We start from the raw sequence: 17,659 nt of genomic DNA, 5'->3' as shown, positions 1-17,659 counted from the left end.
AAGCCAAAGCATGAGCTTCTTAAAGTTACAGGCTTTGCAAGGATGAAATATAACCAAAGCAGGAAACGGGTTTAATACACCAAGGCGCCACTTGTGTTTCAACACTTGTTCTCCTTTTGATAGTTTAATCTTCACTGAGCACTAACAATGTTCAAAGAGAGGTGCATAAAAACATTTACCAGTAACACAATCATCAAACATTTTGACAATGTTAGGAAATATGATCTCTAGGGGAAGGATGTTGCTCCAAAGGTTTAGCACACACAGAAGAAAACAGCAGCACACTTGAACTTGCTAGAAGTACCTTCCCTCAGGCAGCAAGCATTTTAAGGTTTCTTAAGGAGCCTGACTACATAATGAGTTGTCTGACACTATGAAGAACCATAGGGAAAAATACCACTGAAACTTTGTGTCATATATGCATTTGGGACTTTACGACCAAGACACTGTTCAAGTAATTAATTAGAAATCACAGCAGGATAAACTTTCAATAGTGCCTCAACTTTAAAATGGAATTTGGAAATAGGCATTGAGTTATGACACAAACCATACTACTTATCTTTATGTGCAATTTTACTATAAAATCAGTCTTATGTAAAATATCTGTAAATAATAAGATAAATATCCATATATTTACCATCCAGCTTAAGAAGGAGGAGGTTGCTGATATTATATGTGGCATTTATTATTTATGTGACTAATATTTCTTAAATTCTAAAATAAGAAAAAAGTTAGTATTCCTCCTGATACAAATGAAAGTTTTATTTAACCTTGGTCATCTTCAAAAAAGAGAGACAAATGTTTGGCACACAGTATCAGCCCTCTAAAAAGGAAAATTTGTTTTGAAGTTTGCTCCATTTAGACCCTTGAAAACATAAACATAAAAGTTATAAAAATGCTTCTACGTCAAACTAATTATGCAGCTTTCAACTTTGAGATACTGCTGGCTTTAACAATTACAGGATATGCTCATTTCTTTTCATTTCAACAATACATTTTTAGCTCCCACTACTTGCCTAAAATGAAAGGGATTAAAAAATATACAATGTTGGGCACAGCGGCAGAACCCTATAATCCCAGCAGCTCAGCAGGCTAAGGCAGGAGGATCAGGAGTTCAAAACTAGCCTCAGCAAAGTGAGGCACTAAGAAACTCTGTGAGACCCTGTCTCTAAATAAAAAAAATAGAGCTAGGGATGTGGCTCAATGGTTAAGTGTCCCTGATTCAATCCTCAGTACCCAACATATGTATTTTGTATATATTATTTATGTACATATATATATTTTTGTGTGTGTGTATTATGTATACACACACAATGTGAATTCTGCCCTACAAGAAGTTGTACTTTTGTTTGGATGGCCAATCTTATATAAGGGAAACAACAGTGTCTGACTACCTCGGGGCTTTCGCATTTGCCATTCTGCCATGTAACCCCAGGAGGTTTGGTGTATGATTTGACAAACTGCAATAACTGATACATAATATTAGAAACTTCCCAATATTTCCCCAAATAAAGCCAAGATTTATGAAGGTATTCACTTCTACAAATAACTCCATGTTTATTCCAAAGGAATTTTCAACTACCTATTCCACGTGCCTAAAAATACAGCAGATAATCAGAAAGTGTCCTCTAAAAATCTACTTAGATATGATCTCTCACCAGACCCATCTTACACCATTTCACCCTTCAAGAGCCTTCCACTTGAGTCATACCAAACTTTTCTTTGTTTCTATAACACACTGTCAAGTCTATCTATGCCTTTAAGTTTCCCTCTACCATGAATGTTCTTCCACCCCTCTTAAAGGTGTGGAGTACTTCTCATTTTTGAAAATCCAGTTAAAAACAGCAAAGTCTTTATGAGGTCATTCCCATTATAGCTACTGATCCTGGGCTTCTCTATGCCACTGTAGCACTTTACATTCTCTATTGCATATTTGTTACATGGTCTCCTGCTTTGGGGTTTAACAATCTGCTCTTCCACTTGCCAAAGAAGCCCTTGTGAACATATTTAACAAATTGAACTAACAGAGTTTGAGAATTTATGATGTGCCAGGCCACGTTACACAGCAGAGATTAACGATGAAAATGCACTTCCCACCTCAAGGAGCTCAACCACCTTATACTAAGGCCAACAGGCAAATAGTTATCTGTTATAACTGCTCTGTAAAGTGTTGTTTATGGCACAGCAAGAGAAGGAGGGTAACTGTGTCAACTGGGAGAAAGAGGGTAGGTCTCACAAAGGCACCATATTAGGAAAGGGTCTCCGATCAAGCATCAAATCATGAATGTATGTATGTATGTATGTATGTATGTATGTATGTATGTATGTATTTTAGGCAGGCATTCCAGAGGCTTGAAAAAGCATGATAGCACAACAGAGCATGACTATCTGACCATGCAGACATAGTTTAGTAATGCTGAAATACAAGGTAAAAGAAACAGGATGAAAAATGTTTCCAAGGTTTTTCAAATTCAACTCTTTCTCCACTAGCAAAAACTTCAACAGATGTCAGAAAAACATACAGATGTCACCACAACAGAGCAGATGCATGTAAAGCAAACTCCTGCCCTTTCTTACCTACATGACACCTTATTATTTATTCCTAAGATCTGTACTTACTTTTATTAAAACACTATTGTTGTTGCTGACTCAATTATCAATATGAGTCTTCAGGGTCATGATTATTCTTATCTCTAATGCTACATGTTTCCTTGATAATTATTGGTCTAAAAGATAAAAAGAAAACTTAATAGTGACTTTAGAATAAGAACACTAGTTCTTGGACCCTCTTAGCCTGACTCCTAAGGTTCTCACTAGCACTAGGGAAAAAGCCAAGAAAAAGGAAACGAAATAAAACTCCTGAGTGTGAGATAGCACCATCTTTCCAACTCCACCTGTGCTCCTTCAAAGTGGCACCACTCTTAAAATGAGAACTATCAAGGGAAAGCCAGCTGCACGTGGTAGCTTTTACTTTTACATACGGGAAGGCTGAAATACTGCACCTTTGGTCCTCGAGGCCTGGTAGCTTTTCCCATCAATTTTTCATCATCAATTTCACACTGTTCCAGAAGATCCAAAATATCTTCCTCCTTCAAAAAACATTTTAATTTAAATCATGATCATTAATGGACTCTAAAATTTTTCCAACTTCATTAATCTCCATAAAATAAAGTACAAGGAGCACTTTTAAAACTACTTAGTGAAGATTGTTCAGATCAAAGAAGGGGAACTAAAGGATTATGGCAAATTCTCTTGAAACTTTCACTAAAGTCTGGCAATGCAAATAATATATAGTTGAGATCTACTGTGTAATAATTATCATAAACAAATGTTTCCTTATATTATGATATATTATTAAAATCTTAGAATATAGTACTTCAATAATTTAGTCCATTTTGGACACTCAAATCACTGGAAGCACAGAATTTTCTAGACTATAACTTCATTAATCATTCCGGTACTAATTACTTCAAAAAATACTAAAACTCCAGACAGAAAATTGGTGATTATACTAAAAATTTCACTTATAATTAATCTAATATTAGTATTTGGCAACATTTAATGAAAATTTTTATAAATTTTTACTATTGCACAAAGGTATTTTTAAAAATATTTTTAGCTGTAGATGGACATAATACTTTTATTTTATTTATTTAGTTTTATGTAGTGCTGGGGATCGATCCTAGGGCCTCACACATGCTAGGCAAGTGCTCTATCACTGAGCCACAACACTAGCCCAGCACAAAAGTATTTTTAGGGCTTCATGAAGCATCTTTTTTTCTACAGGCATTAAAGAGAGTATCAATCCAGAAGTGCCCTAATACCAGTCTCTTATGCTCTTACAGAGACATTTTGAAGTCAAAAGGAAAAAATATAAACATACACCCCAGTGGATGTTGAACAAACCAGAGAAGTGGCTATAGTGAAAGAGGTTTAATCAACTGCTTCACTGTTACTTATTCCACCTATAAAAATCAGAACTTTATTTAATATTCATGATTTGTGCTTCAACTTCCCCATAAATGTTTTTTTGAAATACAGATGTTTCACTATACAAGAGAAATTTTTAAAATAAGTTATTCTTCATCCCAATCTACGGAAGATTAGCTAATAAAACACCAAAAGACTCATTATAGTTTTGACAAAATAATAATCCTACAATGAATTCCGTGGATAACAGCATTTTTAAAAAGATCTCACAGAGTTCTGCTTCTGTTCAGAAGAAAGATCACAACAGATAATACTTTCATTGCAATAGCCAAAAAATATCAGATGAACTAAACAGATTTTTTAAAACAGAAAGCCATAGCTAAAAGATAGTGTAAAAGAACAAATTCCAGAGAAAGGTAAGTTCTTCCCAAATGAACAAAGATGAATGACCACTTTCTACTTTGGGTCCTTTGAGCATATGTGGGCAAAGATCAGGTCTATCATAGGCAAGTAAGAGAGTCTGCTGGGAGACAGAGAATCCCCTTAACATACTCCTTTTTGGAACAGAACACTGAGATACTATTATTAAGAGATCTGGCTACCATGTTGAGAGGCCACATAAAGAGAAAGACACACTTAGTCAGCTCCCTGATACTCCAGCTATCTGATTTGATGTACCAAATACATGAGTGAAACCACCTTGGAATTTTAGCCTTTAGTGAGTGAAAGAAACATTTATCTGAATATTTCTTGATTGACTCCAGGCAAGACCAGTGAAAGAACCACTCAATGACCCCCCGAAATATTGTAGAACAATGAGCAAGCAAATAAATGATGTGGTTTGTTATGCTGTAATAGACAACTGATAGACCTTTTATTAGGGTAAATATGTGTATTTGTATGTGTATATGTATGTGTGTGTGTTTGTGTATGGTTTAATTACTTGCTCTCATATATATATATATATATATATATATATATATATAATATTAATTATAATCCAAATAACAAGAGTGTCACAAGCCACAAAGTTAATTCAATGGACTTCTTTATCCAGTTATACAAAAAAAAAACTGTGTAATAAGAATGCTCTTGTCATACGGTAATTACAATATTATATCAAAATTCTCTACTCCATAATTTGTCCTGTTAGACATCTTATTGATGAAGTCCCTTTCGTTTTAAAACACTACCAACTATTAAAATGAAAAGCCTGAAGTGCACTATAAAATCAAAGTACAGAGCTTTTACATGGAGGATGAAGGTGGACTGTTTTTATAGACACACTATTATTAGGTTCCATCCTTTTTTCTCTGTATCAATGCTCATCTCTTACCTTCATTTTTTTCAAAGGATTATTCAGCTCTCGCTGGAATGAGGCTGCTCTTCCTGAAAGGAAGGTCTGAAAGGCAACAGCCAACAAATTTTCATACTTCTCAAGTAGTGTTTTATCATCTGGAGGATAAATTCGTCTACAAAAAAAAAAAAAAATCAGATAACCCAATTTGTTTAAAAGAAGTAATCATAGCTCAATAGTTAAGATAATTGTTTAGAAAATCATTGCCTTCCTGCTTCATGCCAGTTAATATTGCTAACTGCTAGAAACAAAGATAGTTTTGAGAAGTTCACAAATATTCATGTTACCCGTACAAATTAAGGCTTATCTAGAGAAGTATCATTACACAAAGTAGTTCCAGAAGATAAGGTATAAGGGTTTGGTTCAGAGAAAGTGACTGCAATTGGTTGAATTGGTAAAATACAGAACTTTGTGGGAGAGTGTTCAGATGATGAGGGATACTGGGGAAGTTTTGACTTCATGTAGTGACTGAAGCATGCAAAAATGTAGGCATCTATCTTAATGTTTTGGGGTGATGGAGTGAGGACTAGGTAGTGGTAGGTTGGGAAGAATGTGTTCCCCTCACTACTAAGGAGATGGGTGCTAAGAACAGGAAAGACACCTGTAAGAAACTCTATGCCCATACCTTCTCATTCCAATTGAAGCAGGGTCAGGCTTGGAAAGAGGGACAACCTTCCTAGAGCACAGGAGCTTAAAGGGCCTCGTTAGGTCCTGTCAAGGATGATACTATGAGGGGTCCCAATTTAACACAGTCCAAACCCTGTCTACTGTCTCTACCTGAGTTCTTCAAATATTTTCTTATTTCTTCCATTTCCTTAGAATTTGAGTTTAAAGTAAAGAACAGCAACCACTATGAGTTGGCAGAAAACTATTAGAACCTAAATTTCCACTTTCTTAAAATAGTGTATAATAACCAAATTCAGGCCCAGAATGGCTGATTAAAAAGACTCCCCACAGGCACTCCACAGGCCTGTTGGAAGGAGAGCTGGCAGGAGATTTGTCAAGTCTGAACCACTACTTGCTCACTAGCTGACTACCTTTTCTTCCTTTAAAGATATTAAGCAAAAAGCACATTCTAAGAATGAAAAGAACTGTACTTCAAGTGAGCATAAAAAGTCTAAAAATATAGAATGATTATTTGACACTTCACTTCCTTCGGTCCATACAAAAATGGCAGCAAAGTTACCTATAATTCCCCATATGTCGATTTTCATGTTCTTCTCTTGAAATCTGCTTCCGTATTTGAGCAAGTCTCTCTTTCTAGAAATAAAGAGTTTACAAATAAAACCCAATGCATGAGTCATGCAACTGAAATTGTGGGTACATTGCTAAAATGTTCATACCAACTCTTCTTTCCGCCTCTCCAATTGGTGTCTCTGCTGTTCCCAGTCTGAGGAACCTGGTAAGAGTCTTTTTATTGAATTTTGACCATAAAGCCTCTTTTGAGCCTCAGCTTTTTGTTTGGCCAAGTTTCTCCTTTTATCGCTGGTCCTAAAATATGAAACACAAGACCATATGCTAGAATTCAAACAAGTTCTGATCTTATCCTATGAGTAGTGCAGATTGAAATCAAAGTTGATTTTGTATATTCACATATATTCATCTAATCACCCACCAAATATGGAACTCTGCATGGTAAACAGATGAGACCAAGATAAAATGGAAACACTATGTGCTTGCTTGAAGAGTCAGAGAGTCCCAGGTTGATATTCCATACCAACCCCTTGGCAGCTATACAATCTGACACTGGTCAATTAAGTGCTAAGTCTGTTTCCCACATATTTTTTATTAAAAATAATAATGTTTCCCTCCTAGAGATCTTATAAAAATCAATTTTGGTGGTATTAATAGGTAACTAGTCATTCTCTTCTCCCTCTTCAGCCAATTCTATTTATATTTAAGCACTCTCATTTATACTGACCACTCCTGAGCACACTTTCAGTTATGACTGAAATTCCAGCCTAACAATCATTATTGGTGTGAAAAAATTGCACATTCTTTCTAATTTTTGGCTTATTCATAAAAATTTAGTTATAAGTCTCTTGTTTTTATAGAAGAAACCCAATCCTGGAATTATTTTCCTCTGAGACACTTTTTCCTGTTTCCCTCCATGTAGCTGGTGCAATGAGTCTGAGGTCTCTTCTCTAACTCTTCCAGTTGGTACTCCTACATATGACCTCTGAAAGACTTCTCAAGAACAGGGTGGAATTCAGGAATAAAGGAAAATCATAGCGAATTCTGCCCTCAGCCTTAGGGGAAAAAACAGAGCCTATATGCTTATGCCTCATATTGTTATTATCTTGGCAGGGTGCAGGTGTGGATGCAAATCAAAAGGAATTGGACATGATATCATTTGGCCACCTTCTGCCATGGAGAGGTAAAAGAAGTGCTTAAGTTCACATATGGTCCCATTCAATTCATCAGAAGATGGCAATGAAAACATGAGACCAAGACACTGGACAGTAAAGAAATTGCTACTGCCTCAAGTATATATTCCCCCGCAACCCCAACTTGTTGGAGTGCTAGGAAACTGATCCATTCTCTTTCAGGACAACACTGAAGCTTCAGTGGTAGGCATTCAACAGGTGGTCAGGATAAAAGAAATAATTTGAGAAAATAAACAAACATATCCAGAACATTGGAAAACATTCAGTACAGTTGGAGCCACGGGTGAATGCAGGATACTCAGGTAATCATAAGGAGTTAACATTAGGTTATTGAGTTTCAAATTTATCTTTAGGCAATTAAAAAGACATAATTTTTTAAAGAAAAATAGGCATAATCATATTTGCATGCGTTAAATAAAGATTATGGCCTTGGCAGTATGTGCGATGTACGGTGGCCTAGAAGAGGATGAGAACAGGAGTAGGAAGATGAGATGCTATTTCACTAACAATAGGAAATATGAAGACCTGGACCAGGGAAGCAGCGTGTTAAAGAAAGAGTGAGTTTAGAAGAATATTTTGGAGAAAGAATGGGAATGCTCTGGTGACTAATTCAATATGCAGAATAAGGAAAAGGAATAAACTCATAATCATACCAAAATTTCTGCTTTTAGTGAGTGGGTAATTATGAATATCATTTTTCCAATGATGAATACAATTTGTTTTTGAGTTTTCTCAGTGAAGGGAAGAGGTAATGCAGTGGTTGAGGTAGCTCTTGATACTTGATCTTTTTTTATATTCCATTTCATATAGAAAAATCATTTCTATATAAAATGCAGTTTACAGGTAGGAGAGGGAAGGGAAAAAGTAAAAACAATATAAAGGGGAAAAGAACAAACAGAAAATAAGGAGGGGGGGAAAGAAGGAAGTAAAATTTTTAAAAAGGAAAAAAAAAGGTAAGACAAATACAGAAGGAATGAGATATTTTAATTAATATGCTATAAAAGAAATAAACATAGACCTAGATCCCATCCACAGCAAACAAGACTCTGATAGTCGAGGATACTGACACACAAACAGCTCAAACACATATGAACAGAAAAGTAACAAAAACAAGCTCACACAGAAGTCCTCTCAGACACATTAAAAAATGAATAAAAGACAACCACACTGAGTTTTTTTAAATTACTATTGATTATTATATGGTCTTTCATTTTAAAAAATAGCAAAATAATAAGCAGGAAAATTAAATCTTTAATTCACAAATCAGACTATAATACCAGTAGTACAATATAGCTCTTGAACTGCAACTATGATTAAGATAATAATGATATTTTAATTAGATCATTTTCTTTACATTTGGCCTTTAGAATATCGTCATTGTAAAACCCGATTTGCATTTCTATAACTACAGGCATAAGTTAGACCTAATGACTCTCAGCACTTACTTCACAGACCAGAAAATAATTTAACCAAAGACCAAAATATCCTGATTCACTTAGCATTTTAATCAGCATTTTCCTACTCAACTGTGTCCATACACTGTCCTAAAAATTTTTGTTCATGACTTTCTTGATTCCTTCCCACTACTCATTACCCTGTGAATCCATCCAAGGGATTTCTCTTACCATTTGTCTCATATTGCTGCATGCTCCAGAAGTACAGAATCACTGGAAGATTTATGAACATGCTTTGCTTTGTCTTTCCACTTACCTATTTTTCTATAAGTAGTTAACTTAAATGAAATGTCCTTCCTCTAGGCTTGTCTTCCAGATCAGCCTCTCCTGATTCACTATTGTACGTGTGCTCTTCTGCATGCAGCTACTTTCTTTCCTCTTTTTTACCCTGCAACGTGAAGTCCTCACAAGAAGCTGAGCAGATGCCTGCCCCCTGCTTTCGGATCTCTAGAACTGTGACCTCAGTAAACCTGTTCTCTATAGATTTCCTAGTGTCAGGTATCCCTTCAGAAAACAATCTAAGACAACATACAAAGAAATGTTACTCTGACTTTTTTAAAAAGGAAGGAAATTCTGGCACAAGTTACAACGAACCTGAAGACATGCTAAGTGAAATGTGCCACTAACAGAGAGTCAAATGCCAAATGACTGCACTCGTATGAGATAAAAATAGGGCACTCAAATTCATCAAAAGTGTAATGGTGGTTTCCAGGGACTAGGAGGTGAGGTGAATGAGGAGGTAGGACCAAATGGTGTAGAGTTTCAATTTTGCAAGATGAAGAGTTCTCATACAGTGGTGATAATTACATAACACTGTGAATGTACTTAATGCCACTCAACTGTACACTTAAAAATGGTTAAGATGATAAATTTTATGCTAATTATATTTTACCACAACTAAAAAATATTTGACGTTCACCAGAGGGACAAAGGTGCATGAATATTAAATGTAAGAAAATGAAAAATCATATTAATGAGAACACGACCAAAAAAGTTCTTAGAAAAATCAATCCCAAGGCAGAGAAAAAAGAACAAGAAATGATTGGGTTGGAGAGAGATGCAAGGGCCAGATCAAAAAGTACCTTGTATGTAATATAAAGGAGTTAAACTCTTTCTTATAGTATAGAAACTATCTGATCAGAATATCAAAGCTTATAAAAATCTCTTCAAATGCTGGCATCTCAGTGCTCTGACTCTTCCCCTCTTTAGTTCTTACAATACAGAATCCAACTGTCTGATCTTATTCATTAGAATTAACTGCAATCTGTACATGAGTGTCAATCAGATATCGCTACCTCCTGAGTCCCCATGTATATCAAATTTACCATTTAACAATTCTACCTCTGTGTCTCAAATCATCTTAAAATTAACATATTCATACATCTCAGTTAGAGCATTAATATACAGGAGATATAAAAATTTTAAAAAATCAACCCAATCAATAAATGGGCTAAAGAGCTGAACAGACACTTCTCAGAAAAAGATAGACAATCGATCAACAAATACATGAAAAAATGTTCAACATCTCTAGTAATTAGAGAAATGCAAATTAAAACTACAGTAAGATTTCATCTCACTCCAGTCAGAATGGCAATTAATAAGAATACAAGCAACAATAAAATTTAGCAATAAAAGTTAGCAAGGACATAGGGAAAAAGATATATTCATACATTGCTGGTGGGGCTGAAAATTGGTGTGACCACTATGGAAAACAGTATGGAGATTCCTCAGAAAACTTGGAATAGAACGACCATCTGACGAATTATCCCACTCCCCGGTTTATACACAAAGGACTTAAAATCAGCATACTACAATGACACAGTCACATCAATGTTTACAGCAGCTAAATTCACAGCAGCTAAACTATAGAACCAACGTAGGTGCCCCCTTCAACTGTTGAATGATAAAGAAAATGTGGTATACATACACAATGGAATATTACTCAGCCTTAAAGAAGAATGAAATTATGGCATTTGCAAGTAAATGGATGGAGCTGAAGAATACCATGCTAAGCAAAATAAGCCAATCCCAAAAAATCCAAGGCTGGATATTTTCTGTGATATGCAAATGCTAATTCACAATAAGAGAGGAGGTGAAGAATAGAGGTATTTTGTCTAGATAGAGGGGAGTAAAGGGAAGGGAGGGGGCATAAGGGTGGGAAGGACAGTAGGATGAATCAGACATCATTACCCTATGTGCATATATGATTATAGACCAGTGTGATCCTACATCCTGTACAACCAGAAGAATGAGAAGTTATACTCCATTTATGTATGATATGTCAAAATGCATTCTACTCTCATATACAGTAATTAGAACAAATAAAAATTAGTGTGTTTAAAATTGAATTATATATCTCCCTTCTATGCCCTCTTTTCTTCCATCACTCCTCCCCATTTGTAACTCTGCTATAATCTTTATCTCAATGAATGACATATTATCAAACAATCCAAGCCAGAAACCTAGGAATCATAGGAGACTTTATATTCCCAGTACTTACTATAATTTAACCATAATTACTGCAGGTGTAGAGTATTATATGGGAGGGAAGTCAGGAAAAGGAGCTTACAGGAAGAAGGGGGAAATATTTTTTTAAAACTATATGGGTTTAAAAATAAAATTAAAAATTCAAAGTAAAAAATACAAATGACTACAAGCCAATTTCATATACAAGTGATCTATCTATGCCAAATATGGGAAAAGTTCCAACAAATGGGGGAAATACTTTACCTGATGTTTAGTAGCTTCAGTGCATTGAGCAACACACCCCTTTTTACATCATAGTCTATTTTCTGATCAGTTCCGAAGCTTGGGGCTCGATTAATCTGAAATTTACAAAGAAAACAATGCTGGCAGACAAATGTCGGAAGGTCAATAAATATTCCACACATGTTTGTCAATCTAATGTTATATCTCCAATCAGGAGAAGTAGTCACAATAAATCTCAAAGCTTTATGTGGTGGAAGGGCCGGTCACCACTACCACATCTTACCTGCCCATCACCCTAGGTCAAGGAATTGCAAGGAATAGACTAGGAGCATGACCTCCTGCTCTTGTTGTCTCAAGTTGAAGATCTGGATTGTCAGTCTGCATCACCTGGCCACTCTCTCCAGCCCATTAAGTTTAGAGTTTTTAAGTTTAGAGAAGTTAAAAGAAACATAACTTGACAAAAAGTTGGAAGAACAGTAATTGTGACATGCACATTACCAACACCATAATAATTACATACATGTACATTTTTAGCAATATCAGTGCCCTCTTTTCACTGCTTCAGATATTCCTGATGAATTCATCTTTTGATGCATAGAAAATAAATTGTGTTTCTAGCTGGCTCAAACAATAATTCATCAATTTTCATTTCAAAAGGCATTGACTGAATTTCTTAGAAATACTCTTTTTTATTGGTTCTTTATAGTTATACATGACAGTAAGATCCATTTTAATATAATTATACAAGCATGGAATATATCGTATTCTAATCAGGATCCCATTCTTGTGGATGTACACGATGATGAGATTCACTGTAATGTTTTCACATGTGTACATAGGAATATTATGTCAGATTCATTCCACTGTCCTTCGTTCTCCTTTTCCCCCACCCTCCCTCCATTATCTGTTGAGAATATGTAGGCTACCTCTTAAGGGTAGCTGCAGATCTCTGAGAGCCTTTCTAACCATACAAGAACGGACTAATGGGGATAAATGAGCCATTTGTGACCATCCTACTTTCTGACGTTATACCCAGGAATTCATCAAGATGAAAAAGAAGAAGCAAATACACATATATATATAATTATATATATAGCAGATATATATATATAATATATATAACATATATAAAATACACACACACCTTGTACAATACTGTACTATCTCAAGGGCTAGAGATTTTCTTTTTGTATTTGTTGTTGTTGGGTTTTAATACTGTTGTCGTTAGGAAAATTAATAGGCATAGCAGGTTTTTTAGAATCTAAATTAAATGAGTTGGTTAGAATATTGATGAGTTTAAAACTATAACTTCATTTCTTCATTACCAACCAACCCCTTAAACTATCTCAACAGAAGTATACGCTTCTAGACATAATTACACAAATTCATCACAAGGGACAATTCTACATTCTACAGCTGAGACCTGAGGAAATACCACATTATACTCAAAACTACAACCAGAAATGTCATCTCTCTAATTGGAAAAGTGGCACAGTTTCACAGCAGAAAAATAGTAAATATAAACAAAGCAAACAGCAAAGGATTACCTGTCATTCCACTCCCTGGTATATTCTTAACCATTTGGTCAAGAGTATTTCAGATATTGTCTATGCACACATATATTACAATTCATTTTACTTTCTAAATACATGTCTATACTAACCATACTTTATTTTATAATCCAAGTTTTTCCTTAACAATGTATCATGCAAATCTTTCATCAAGCCATCATTGTGATGAATGTATCATACTCCCTTCATAGACAAAGATCATGTAGTATTTTGACTTCTCTGTTGATTTCTGACTTAGAAGGTGACATGGTGCTGTCTTTGTGTGATGTGGTCTAAAGATAAGGAAATAGCTTGAGAATTATAAGAACATCCATATATTCTAGGTCAGTTTGAAAAACAGAATTTATTAATCTGTAACCTCAAAGCTCTAAGCCTTTCCCCCTTACAAGTGCAGAAAAAGGATAAAGTAATATATTTATGTGAAAAAAGTTTCAACCATACTAATTCAAATCCCTGGAAATTCTAAGATGATTAATGATATAGCTCTGGCTGCTACTTGTAACAAGATTATGAAGTAAACCAGATTTAGGAACTTATGATTGAGGGTTTCACTAGAATGTTATCTATCTTTGTAGAATTATTTAGCTATTCCATTCCAAATTGCAGCTGGGAATTCTGCCAGGTATATACCTCCTCCAAGATGCTACTGACATCTCAGTATAAGACAATTTTCATATACTTCTTTCTTCCATATTCTTCCATCTACTAAAATACAGAAGAAATTAGTATTTGAAAAATTTACCCATACAAGATAAACTAATATGTGCACAGACAAAAGAAAAACTAATTTAGATGATGCTCCTACATTACTGCTATTCCTTCAGTCCACAGTTCTTCCCTGACCCTCACCTAATCTCTCCCAGCCCAACTCCCTACTTCAGCCTTAAAGACTGCTCAGATGTTCTTTCTACAAAGTTGCATTGTTTCTTTTGATTTTGGGGAGGGGGTGTTTCTGGGGATGGGGCCTTTTACCATTGAGCTATATCCCTATCTTTTTTTTTTCTTTTTTTTTTTTCTGAAACAAGGTCTTGCTAAATTGCTGAGGGTCTCACTAAGTTGCTGAGGCTGACCCTGAACTTGTGATTCTACTGCCTCAGCCTTCCAAGTTGCTGGAATTCAGGCACATGTACTGGCAGAGGTTTCTTGTTTGGTTTGGTCTGATTTGATTTGGTTTGGATTTTTTAATTTGTTGGTTTAAATTCTCAATTATACATATCTGCACATAGAGATTAATCACTATTTTTGTTCTCTTTTTCTGTTTCCTTGCTAATGCTTCCAACTATTACCATAAAACACACATCTGGGTCTCCACTAAACCAAGGCAAGTATTCTGTCTGATTCTTCTTATTTCCCCACCACCCAGCACCATGTCTATAACTCAATGGGTCCTTGTTTAATTCAAGGGTGCTTAAAGTATTGACAATATATTCACACTCCGCACAAATTTTCACTTTAAAAATGCTTTCTATGTTTGAAATTTTCTTCAAATTTTACTACTACCAATCATTACCTGAAATTATTCTAGTTAGCTGTCACATTCTCAGATGTAGCTTCTACCTTATTCCACTTGATGGCGCCAAAAGGTTTTTAACAATGTACATCAGAACCACTAGAATTTCAGATGGGTGCAAAATATAAACCAAGATCTTTAAAAAAAATTCTTTTAACTGTTTTAATATACTAAATGTTCATCATACACAAATTTTGTTTATTTTAGAGTTTTTTAATGATTCTGATTGATCTGGAAATAATGATGCAGAAGATAAAGAATGAAGGAACATGGTGTTTCTAGTCTTTAAAAAACAAACAGAATTCAACCATCCAGTCATGCTTTTCTATCTAAGGAATGAAGGGGAGCAAAGGGTGAGCAAAATTCTTCACTGTAATCTTACTGCTAGTGCCAGGTTGACCAAAATATGAATAGCCAGCAGAGAACTTCATTTACATGAAGATATAATACACATTATTTGCCCAGAGAGATGAACACACACAGAGAGATTTGGCCTTCAAATCAGGAAAGTTCATATCTATAAAATAGGTACTGCAAACATCATCATCTCACCTATCACTCATTCAGCTTGCTTATACAAAACTTGGTATTACAAATGCAATTTCCAACTACTAAATGGCTTAAAAAAAAAGAGATTATCAATTTAAAACAAAAGGTAACTATTGATTATAACTTCTGTAGCCATATGTTATTAATTCAGTAAATACTGCTTTGATATGTGCTATTTTTCTGACAGCTGCCTAAACACAGTGTTTCAGTAGCCATGAGAAAGTTCCATGACCCCAGCTCAGGGAGCTTGGAGGAAGATGCAGGATGGAGCATGTCTGGGCAGCATGATTTCCAACGTTTCCCAAGGGTAAAATAAATATAACTTCTGGAAACATAAACATCTTAAACAGCGGTAATTTTAGTTTCCTCCGTAATATTATTCCATATTTTTCAAATGGTTTTAGGTGACCTTGTATAATCAAAGAAAGTAATGAAAACTCTGGCCTCACCTGGTTGAGCAGCAAACCCAAAGGCATACAGTTAACAGGCTGGACCTGAGAAGAGCCCCAGGCATATAATATGGCCTTAACGGACAATTTACTCCACCTGGTGTACCGGACATTCAATATTGATTAATGAACCAATTAAAACTTCTATCTTCTTAGAGATTGAAAAGAGACACACTGAAGGCTGGGTCTTGAAGCCCAGGCAGCCACACAGAGGAAAGATAATACCCAGAGTTCATAGACCAAGTAAGTACTAACTCACCAACTCAGGAAAAGTGGATTTGTGCTTACATTCAAAATCTCTGTCCTAAAAATTCACTGAATGCTGATTACTTGGGGAAAGAAATATCACACACATATTGATTCGGTCTTAGAAGTAAGCGAATCCCTGAATTTTCATTTTCTTCCTCCCACATACTCTGGTCAGGCCTGATTCTAATGAAGACAACGGTGCCAAGAACACGTTTATAAAACACACGTTTTAATACAGAACAGTGATGACTTCTCTGACTTTAAAGAGTGCCTTACCTCCAGAAGCCACGGTTTTAGCTTTCTATCCAACAAAATGTCAAATCCCAGGACTTCAAAGCAGACACTCTCACTGCCTGGAGGTTGACCAGGCCTACACATTCGATACGCATGCAGGACATGAGGTTCAGCTACAATCAGAGTCTTCACCACCAATTCCTACAAAGATCACGACAGAAGAGGTGAAGATGACTTATTTCTTTGTCTCTCATTTACATATATACCAGGATGACGTGACCTAGGCCTACAAACTAGCAACCTGACCGTGTTTCCGAAGCTTCACGGCATCTGTCCTCTGCACTGCTCTGGCTTCACTTCATCCAACCGTTTCCCATGCCCGCGAGGCTCCAATCATGCTCACTTTCTTTAGGTTTCTCCAGTAAGTGGCACTGCCGCCTAGCTTGGGTCCCATGCATTGGCTCTTCCCTCCTCCTGGAACACTCTGTATCCTGTACTCACTCCCATGTCTGACTCTTTGATATTCTCACAGGCCTTTCTCAAACCCATTTGAAAAATAACCAACCATGATTGCTTTTTGCATCACTATACCCAGGACATAACCTGCTGACCCAGGATATAACCAGCTCTTTTTGTCAAAGAAGGGCCCTTGACTGCCTTATTTACAGTCCCATTTCAGTACCTAAAATACTGCCTCTCACATTAGTAGATGCTCAAAAACACTGGTACCAAAAAAAAAAAAAAAAAAAAAAAAAGTTGATACATGTGGTTTCTATCTGTTTAATATGTAAATCAGGAGCATATGCTAGCCCCATACAGAAAGGGATGAGAGTAATTGGGAAGAAAAAATTCAAGGACAGTTCATTATCTTGCAAATAACACCATGGGATCTCCACTGAGACAAAGGACGGAAGGGCTAGAAAAATGTAATCCATTAGAGTTTGGTTTTGGGGTACCATGATGATTTTGTAGTTCTTAAGGTTTATTTGAGAAGGCACTATTTCCAATTAAAGAACTGGCTATCAACATTTTCTGTTAGGAAACACAAAATAGAAACTGGGATTAATTACTAACACTTATTTTTAAGAAGGCTGTTTTACTGATTTTTGTTCTTTTGAGTTATACATGACAGTAGAGCCTATTTTGATATATTTCTAGAAACATGGAGGATATCTTACTCTCTATTTTACTCCAGTTAGGATCTCAGTCTTATGGATGTATACAATGTTGGGATTCACTATGGGGTATTCATATATGTAT

General features: G+C 35.6%; 1 protein-coding gene across 5 annotated transcripts in view; it reads right to left on the bottom strand.

Annotated features, from left to right (window-relative positions):
• The window catches only part of Ttll7 (tubulin tyrosine ligase like 7), a 144,083-nt gene that overhangs the window by 45,933 nt on the left and 80,491 nt on the right, over positions 1-17,659 (bottom strand). For all 5 annotated transcript variants that reach the window (XM_076863649.1, XM_076863650.1, XM_076863652.1 and 2 more), the window contains 6 exons: positions 16,442-16,600; positions 11,859-11,953; positions 6,631-6,778; positions 6,474-6,547; positions 5,267-5,402; positions 3,003-3,089 (listed from right to left, as the gene is read on the bottom strand). In XM_076863649.1, the coding sequence (XP_076719764.1) occupies positions 3,003-3,089; positions 5,267-5,402; positions 6,474-6,547; positions 6,631-6,778; positions 11,859-11,953; positions 16,442-16,600 (699 nt within the window). The remainder of the gene's footprint in view (positions 1-3,002; positions 3,090-5,266; positions 5,403-6,473; positions 6,548-6,630; positions 6,779-11,858; positions 11,954-16,441; positions 16,601-17,659) is intronic.

This window comes from Callospermophilus lateralis, chromosome 7, assembly GCF_048772815.1.
Source record: "Callospermophilus lateralis isolate mCalLat2 chromosome 7, mCalLat2.hap1, whole genome shotgun sequence".
Lineage (NCBI taxonomy): Eukaryota > Metazoa > Chordata > Mammalia > Rodentia > Sciuridae > Callospermophilus > Callospermophilus lateralis.
Note: the sequence above shows the minus strand (reverse complement) of the source record. Positions and strands in the feature narration are given on the sequence as shown.